The sequence below is a fragment of the Miscanthus floridulus genome, chromosome 7 (assembly GCF_019320115.1).
Source record: "Miscanthus floridulus cultivar M001 chromosome 7, ASM1932011v1, whole genome shotgun sequence".
Lineage (NCBI taxonomy): Eukaryota > Viridiplantae > Streptophyta > Magnoliopsida > Poales > Poaceae > Miscanthus > Miscanthus floridulus.
In genome coordinates this window covers 84,310,710-84,319,818 of record NC_089586.1, presented here as the reverse complement: position 1 = coordinate 84,319,818, position 9,109 = coordinate 84,310,710, and the positions used below count along the sequence as shown (strand labels likewise).

At 50.5% G+C, this 9,109-nt stretch overlaps 1 protein-coding gene across 1 annotated transcript; it reads left to right on the top strand.

Annotated features, from left to right (window-relative positions):
• Positions 1 to 8,156: 8,156 nt before the first annotated feature.
• On the top strand, positions 8,157 to 8,765 carry LOC136463636 (uncharacterized). The gene has a single exon (XM_066462610.1). The coding sequence runs from the start codon at positions 8,204 to 8,206 to the stop codon at positions 8,450 to 8,452; it is 249 nt and encodes an 82-aa protein (XP_066318707.1). The 5' UTR covers positions 8,157 to 8,203; the 3' UTR covers positions 8,453 to 8,765.
• The last annotated feature ends 344 nt before the right edge of the window (positions 8,766 to 9,109 follow it).

Genomic DNA, 9,109 nt, shown 5'->3' with positions numbered 1-9,109 from the left:
CAAAAAGTAAATCTATCCGAGGTAATGGATACTTATTCTTGATGGTCACTTCATTCAAAGGACGATAGTCGACACATAACCTCAGGGTCTCATCTTTCTTTTTCACAAAAATTGTCGGACATCCCCAAGGTGATGAACTAGGTTGGATAAACCCCTTCTCAATCAATTCTTGCAACTGAGTCTTCAACTCGGCCAATTCCTTAGGTGGCATCCTATAAGCTCTTCGAGAAATCGGAGCTGTTCCAGGTTGCAACTCTATGTTAAACTGTACATCCCTATCAGGTGGTAGACCGGGTAAATCTTCAGGAAACACATCCGGAAATTCACACACTACCAAGATATCTCTAATCTCTTTGACAGCAGTTGCACAAACCTAGCCCACTGATCTTCTTAAGGTTGGAAGTTGGATGAGAAGTTGAGAATTACTATCAGGCAAACTTACCCTTAATGTCCTCTTCAAAGCATCTATAACAACCTTATGCTGATACATCCAATTTATTCCCAAGATTACATCTATATCCTGATCCTTAAGGATAATCATGGTAGTGGGAAAAATATGCCCACCTAGGTTTACGGGTACCTAGTATACCATTTCCTTAGTACACAGACATCCCCTGGGCGACTGTAAAGAAACTTTCCTTTGTTGCCCCAATTGAAATTTCATACTTCACGACAAATGTTCTATTGATGAATGAATGCGATGCGCCAGAATCAAAAAGTATAACTGCAGGGTGATTGGCAACAGGAAACATACCCATCATCACTGGCTCCCCTTCTAGAATTTCTCCAGCTTGAATATAGAACACCCGTCCTGTCTTCCTCTCATCTTTGCCCTTCTGAGCATTCTGATTGGGGTTCTTGTTTGGTGCCTAACCCTGTTGTTGATTGGCAGGGGCCTTCTAATAATTTTTATTAGCCTGCCTAGGATATGGACATTCCCTGGAGAAATGACCAGTCCTTCCACAATTCTAACACGGATAGTTGTGACCCTGGGATGTTGGAGCATTGCCACCAGGAGCATTGGTCGACTATGAACTCGGGTAGGTTATAGCAGGATAGACATTCGACTGTTGCTCGGCTTGAGACTGTGGCGAACGGTAAGGAGGACGATTATGATGTACTGGATGATAAATCACCCTCTGTCTCTTCTGATTTCCCCCAAAAGATCCGGATGGCATACTCTTTTTCTTTTTGAGCTCCTTATGCTGCCGATACTTTGACTCTGAAGCAATTGCAATATTTATGGCCTCATGATAAGTGACATTGGTGCAAGTTGTCATCATTGTTTGCAGCTTGGTATTCAAACCTCTCATAAACCACCTCTTCTTCTTTGCATCAGTATTGACATGTTCTGATGCATATTGTGACAGGTGATTAAATCTTCCCACATACTGCATCACGGTTTGATCTCCTTGCTTCAAAGCAAGGAATTCATCTAGCTTCATAGCCATCACTCCTTCAGGGATATAATGGGCTCTGAAGGTAGTACGGAACTCAGCCCAAGTTATTGGAATGTCAGCTGGTTGCATAGCCACTAAGTTTGCCCACCAAGAACTTACTGCTCCTCTAAGTTGCTGGGCAGCAAACGTAGGTTTCTGATACTCCGTGCATGGAATAAGATCAAATTTCTGCTCCATGGTTCGAAGCCAGTCATCGGCCTCCAATGGTTCATCTACCTTGGTGAACACCGGTGGTCTTGTGTCTGTAAAATCAACATATGTAGCCTCCGGTCTGTTATGGTGGCGACCACAGTTTCCGTGCATCTGATTCTGATTACTCTGAGCTATCTCATGAAGCAAACGAGAATTTTCGGCCGTCACATTGACAAGTGCGGTTATAGCATCAGCCAGATTTGTTGGAACTGGTGGTGGATCTGGAATACCGTCCTCATCTTGTGAAGTTCCCGGAATATATGAACCCCGCGTACGACGCATTTGCTCATAACAAACCAAACTTTATTCACAAGCCTTTATTGAATTGCACAAAAGCTTACTCCAGACACATTACATAGGGTTTACTAATATAAACACCAGAACCTATAAGTACCAAAACAAGACTACATAACTTAACTATAACTAACTATTATACAACTCTACTCCTTTCCGTGATTACTTCAAACTTCAGGCTCGGTATCCATTCCAGAATTTTTACCGCCTTCCTCATCACTTTCATTGATCATTACTAATTCTTCAGGATCTTCTTCTTCTTTTGATTCATTATCATCGGCAAGGATGACACCAGGGTCCATTGCATCAGCTTGGGGTTCATGATTTGGATTTAGTAGATTGCTAAGCCTATGAACTTCCTCATGCAGATAAGTATTATGTTCTTCTAAATCTTCTACATAGAATTCTAGCTCATGAGTTCTAGCCCTAGCTACATTTTCCCTATGCCAAGCTTCATTCCTTCCCTCCACCGTACGAACTAACATGCTTTCGTAGTTCTTGTGTGTGGTGGTGAGATGCCTCAATTGATCATGTAATTCTCCTACCTGTATAGCATCCAAAGCCCTATCTCTAGTAGCTTGTGCTAACTCTGCAAAAATCCTCTGTATCTCTGCCTGGGGATCAGGACTAGAGCTGCTACTGCTAGCACCGTCATTCCTAGGGATAAGTTGGTGACGAGGAACTCCTTTGGGTCCAATGGACTTACGGGGCGTCATCTTGGTACGGGCCATACTATAGGAAGCCAATTTAATCCAAGTAAGACCATTTGATCAAAGTCTAAAGAGCAGCTTATGATGGATTACATTACTCAAACCAAACTCACTACTTAACTCCAGACTCAGAGGTGAAGGAAGTAACGAGTGAATTAATCATGATGCATGAATCGTTCTTATGAACAAAAACATTAAAGTTTATAATACACATAAACAACATTTATTTTTATATAGGAAATAGTAAGATTACTACTCCACCACACAAAACATTTTTAATCAAATAAGGAATGGTGAGGAAGAAATAAGATAAGTTAGAAGCAATTTGGACCAAATTATCAAGTTAAATTTAGTCATCCCAAATCATTTTGAAGTTTTTGTAAAACAATACCACAAAAACTTTGTAACGATCGCTCCGATACCATTCTGTGGCAGAACCTCCTAAATTATAGGGCCCACATGCACCTATCACTGTCCGACGACCTTTGACATCTGTGCATATGTTTCCGGTAACTTAAGAAGACTGTCGGGTGTCCTCGGGGAACCCCGAATCATCCATGATTTCCGAGCAGGATCACATTACAGAGTCATTGCAGTATTACAACATTTATTCAAATATCTACACCAGAGTAAAAACAGCAGAAGTCTTACAATAACATAATTTACAAAACAGTAGTTTCAAACCTCACAACTAAGTTCGATAATTATTACAAACCATAGTAGTAGTGGAGTGGCATAATTAACATATACATAACACACAAAATAAACGTCCTGCCCAAGGATCACACATTTACTTCTCATCGTCAGAACGAACGATAGTCATGCAGCATGATCCAAAACAGATCTGCTCATGAGGCTCACCTGCAACAAGGGTCAACGAACCCTGAGTATAAAAAGTACTCAACAAGACTTAACCAAAATATTAACTGATAAACTTAGGAATGCAGGCTCAGGGATTCAAGGTATAGCTTTAGCAATAATCAAAGTTATTTTGCGTAAAAGCTTTTTAATAAAAATTCTTTAATTCGACATTTGTAACTTCATAAAATCATATACAAAGCTGACATGATCCGTATGGAGATCATGAAACTTCATATCCAACACTTTCTCAACCAGCCTCAAGTTCCAGTTATTAATACTATGATGATGAACAGTGAGTTGAGTCTCTATAACCGAGGAGCAACGACGATTCGAACCGATTAAACCCAGCTAGGAATTCTAGACCACACGACATATGCAGGTCCCCGACCTACATATACCAACCTACCCTCGGATCCTCTAAACAAGAACAGGTCCACGCCACCCGAGAATACAGTACTCCACCATTCCAGCCCATGGCCACGTGGGTACACGCTATTCCCGCCATCTCTCCACTCCCAGTGCGCGAGTAGCCATTCTCGTACTAGAATCGCCAAGTTAAGGCTTACCAGAGTATGTGGTTAGTACTACAAATTCTCACCTCATGCAATTCAACAACGGACGTAAAACAAAATCACTCCCACGCCTCACTCCGATCCCACCCTTATCCCTTCCGCGCTCCTCATCCCCTGCCACAGCGCACCAACGCCCGGCGTCCTCCCCGACCGGGAGCCCCCAACGCCACAGATCCGGCAGCCCTCTCCCTACCCCGGCGAAATCCATGGAGCGAGCAAGATCCACTCACCTTGGCGAGATCTCATGGAGGTGGTTGTGCGACGGAGTTGCAGGGGTGGGCGACTCTTCTCCATCGCGGCACGGCACCCTCCCCACCCCAGCGGTGCCCTCTCTCACCCCAACGACCGAGCACACCCCACCCGCGGCAATGGCTCCTGGCCCCCATCCCCCACCCTCGCTGCGATCCAAGCCCGGTACTAGTGGCACTGGTGTTCGTGCGCCGCCACTCCTGCTGCTCCGACCCCAACGGCTTGAATCGGCCGGCTAGGCTTTCCCTCCCCTATGTTGCAAATGTATGTTTCATGTGTTTTCAGTCATTTCAAAGGTACGTTGTAGTTGTTTCTTATGGATATTGCAAAAGTAGATTGGGGGATGTTGCACAGGTTGCATATGTTGCAAGTGTTTTAGAAGCATGTTGCAAGTGTTGTTCAAAATATTTCATCTTGTTTCCAGACGTATATTGCAATAGTTTTGTATCTAGAGTTGCATATGTTTTTCATACATATGTTGCAATAGCATGTTCCAAATATTTCAACTGTTTGCCTTATATTGCAGTAAGTGTTTTTTTTATGTTGCAATTGTTTTATCTGGATCTTGCATACGTTTCACACAAATGTTGCAAGCGTATGTCCCAAATGTTAATCTGTTTCAATGTACGTTGTATTCGAGTGTTTCATATTGCAAGTGTAGACCGCCGACATTGGTGTCTATGAGGGCGGGCAGGGCCAAGCCACGGCCACCAACGTGTAGAGAGGGGGGTAGCCGCCGGTGGTGGTGTTGGGAGGCGCATAGGCCTGGTGTTGTTGTGGAAGAGACGGGGACGAGTCTTCTGCGCGCTCGAAGAGACGGACGCCGCGCCGATGTGGAAGAGGCAGGGCAAGTCTCGAGCAGCATGGGCAGTGGATCTAAAGCGGGCGGTTTGGATGCGAGCATGGAAAATGGAGCTGATAACGGGCAGCGCCGAATCGAGCAGATGGGCAGAGCAACCGTGGGGTCCGAACGAACAGGAGTCCGGACGTCCAGGGCTAGTGCTGCCCATTGATTTTTGCCCTTATGGGTCTTGGAATAGAATCGGTAGGCCAACGCCAACATGGTATTAAGCTAGGGTTTTGTTCTCACCTTCTTCGCTAAGGTTGGCGTCCTGTCTCACAACGTCGGCCTCACCGAGCCATACGCGGTGTGCCCCTACCCGAGCGCACATCGGATAACCGCAGCCTCGAGCCCACGACACCCCAAGCCGCCCACGCCGCCTTGACCTGGACATCGACATGGCCCGCATCGTGTGGTCCCATCCGCGTGACCGGACGCCCACGCCGCCTAGGACACCTGTTCGCTTAGTCGCGGACGCCCACCCACCCGTCGCTGGTCTCTACCGCTTGCACGACCCGCGGCCCTTGTGCTCTTGTGCGCTTGAGTTAGTGGTTCTGGTTTTCTCCTCTCTCTATCTTTTATTTCAAAAAAGACATAAGAAGAAAAAAACCTAGTTGTGTCCTTCTAGTGTGTCCTTTGGGTGCCTCGGTGCTATTCTTGTTCCGTGGTGCCCCGTTATTTTCAATGGCAGAAAATGGGGAGAGTTTGTGTTCATATGGAGATCCACATGGATGGCCAGTAGCTATAGGGCTACCTCATGGGGGAGCGGATCTGTACTTCACGTCCTGTTCTCCCGATGCCCCACACATACCCACCTGATGCTGCTGCTGATGCTAAGAGTGCGTTACTTGAGGCATTTGTGTTGAGATGGAAAGCTACCATTCTGTCTCGGTGTCTTTGAGAACTTGGCCGCGTGAGAAAAATGTGCTAAGGCCATCTTACTTGCGAGCATGGAGGCGATCTCTCACTGTCCCTTAGAGACCTTGCCACCTCACACCTTATGTGGGACCATATTCATCGAAGTACGAGATCCATAATGAACCGATGTGTACCTTGGTTTTGTTGAGGAGGGCTAGGCGCTTCATCAGCTTGATTCTACAATTGAGGACTTCACCATGAGATGACAGTTGTCACGCATCAGCTTGAGAGGCACGTGGGCCGGCACGGCACGGCCGTACAGTCGAGCCGGCCCGCTAGCGGCCGCCTGCCCCCAGGCCCGGGCGACTTCAGCCTAGCTCCCCGCCTCCCCTCGCCTCACCCTCACGGCCTCAACCGACGGTCACACCCCCAACCCTAAATCCTACCCGCTCCCTCTCGCCTTCTCGCGCTGCAGCATCTCCCTCCCGCGCGCAGCCCAGCTCCCGCCTCCCCCCGCCTCACCTCACCGGCTCACCCCGAACCCTAAATCCTACCCGCTCCCTCTCGCCTCTCGCCTCTTCCCCGCGCCGGCGGCGTCTCCCTCGCGCGTGGCCGTCTCCCTCCCGTGCGCAAGCGACGGCCGATTCAAGCACAGCCCGGCGACCGCCTCCTCCAGGCCTCCCCGCGTGTCCCCACCTCCAGGGCGAGCGCGATGGCGACCGGATCTGCCTCTGGGGCGAGCGCGCCGTCCATCTCCCTCCCGCGCGCGGCAGCCGTCTTCCTCCCCACGCCCAAACCCTATCCCTTCCGCTTCCGCACTCGCTCGTCCTCCTCCTCACCGAGATCCGGAGCTCCACCCTCTCTCCCCTCTGGCCCTCCCTCCACTCTCTCCCGGCGCAACAACGGCGCCCCTCTCCCTCCCTCCCGATGGCAGCCCCTCTCTCGCGGCCCCTGCAGCGGCGCTCCGCGGTGGAGCTCATGTGGCCCCTGCGGTGGAGGCTCGCGCGGGCCCTGCAGCGGCGCTCTCTCCGGTTCTGACCACTTCGGGCAGGGGCGGCGCGGATCCAGCGCAGGACGGCGCGGATCTCCTCCTCCGTGTCGGATCCGCTCCCCGCGTCCTCCCTCCCTCCCTCTCGCCCGGATCTCTAGCGAGCGGCGTCGACCACCCTTCCCCCCCCCCCCCCCCCCCCCCCCCCTTCCCCCACCCCCCCCCCCCCCCCTCTCGCTCTCTCTCTCTGTCGGCAGCCAGTGGGCCTCGGGCTGGCACAGCCTGTGAAATTGGTCGTGCTTCTCAGGCCGGCCCGGCACGAAAATCGGCCCGTAGTGCCGTGCCGACCCGTAGTGCCGTGCCGGCCCGTTGGTCATCTATACTTAGCCTTGACAGAAGAGTAATAAAAGACCAGAGCGGCCACCAGGCATCGAACAGACGTCGACGAAGTCATCTTCCTCCTCGAGTCCTCTGTTCCGAACCTGTCCATGTAGCTGTTCTTGCTTTCCTGCCTCTGATCCCTGCTTTCCCCAAACTATCAAGACTGCTGTAATTGTGATTTGGTTGAGGAGGTCCATAACAAAACCCCAGCCGCCGTGAACCGTGAAAACAAACTAACCCGCCCAGCTCCCCCGTGGGCCCCGTCTCCCCGTCGCGATCGCACGACTGACGCCCCCGCGCACGGGATCCACCACTCGCGGTGCACGCAAGATCCTACCGCCTTTCCTGCTGCCGCCTCCGGTCCTCTGCATCGCGCGTCGCGGTCTCGCCCCCGCGGGCGGTGATGGATGGGAGCGGGGCCGACGACCTTGGCATTGGCCATTGCACGGGAGACTTTTGGGCCCGGTGCTGGCTGGTGCGTCACGCGTGACATCGCGGAAATTCGGTTTGGGGTTTTGGCAGCGCAGCTCGTTTTCAGCATGCGGGGACCGAGATTCTCCGGGCTCTGGCAGTTTCCTTGCTTTCAGCTTGCGTGCCAAGTCTACGGCTCTACGGCCCCTGCTCCGGTCACCGGTCACCGCCCTAGCCTAGCGGCTATAAAAGCAGCGGGGCGCAGCTCAAGCCAGCTCGCAAGTCACGGAGAGCAATCAACGCAAGCAGCTGAACTACTTCAGGCAGCTTTATTTGAGCAGAGGAGAGGATCCGAGGAGAGAAAGACAGCTTGCTAAGAGATCGCGATGGCGTCCATGATGGGAGGAGACTTCGTGGAGGCGTACGTGCTCAAGAACGCGTACAAGGAGAAGCTCCGGCGCATGGAGGCGGCCGAGGAGAAGAAGAGCAAGCATGGCCCCGCGGAGAAGAAGGCCTCGGTCGGCGGCGGCGGCAGTGGAGGAGGAGGCCTGTTTGGGCTCCTGAAGAAGAAGGTGCACCCGAAAGCGGCCGCGTCGCCCATGGAGACCAGCAGCACTGAAGAAGCCTCTTCTTGATTCAGCTCTCTCCAAATTTGGTGGCATCAATGCCGGACGATCGGTCGTCGACTCGTCGTAGACGAAGTACGAATTGTTAGGAGGCCAGCTTGCAATTACGCAAGCGCGCAGTGCTTTTCTAGGATTGTGGAGTCTTCCTTCGTTCTTTCTTTCTTTGTTGACGATCCAGCGTGTTACTCGCTTCAGATCGATCATGTCGTTTCATTGGTTACTCAGTCTTAGTGTAAGTTACGTGAAATGGCAAAAAAAAAAGGATGTAAAAATATGTAATTAAATATTTTTCATATTAACGTCCAAGTTATACAGACTTAAATTCTAGGCAAGTTTTCCTCAACTTTTATAAATAGAAATTGGCACTGTCTCTCGTGCGTTTCATTCAAATTTTCATTTGAGTGATTCAGCTTTTGTTGGCTCCGAGCACACGCTGAAATGGCTCGAGCTGTCTTCAGTCTACCGATCAGTAGTACTGAGGGAGAGGAGCCAACAAACAAGGATAATGATACGGTATTCCCAGCGCCTGGACATTGATGCGGGCGTCCGTCCAAACACAAGTCACGCGCGCCAGACGAACACAGATCCCTTCACCCTGCCCATCCTGCTTTAGAGCAAGTATTATAAGCGGCGAAGAGCTGGCGAAATCCGACGTGGGAGAGAGAG

What these genes read in the sequence shown, in the direction of transcription:
- LOC136463636 (XM_066462610.1), top strand. Translation starts at nt 8,204, where the DNA reads ATGGCGTCCATGATGGGAGGAGACTTCGTGGAGGCGTACGTGCTCAAG.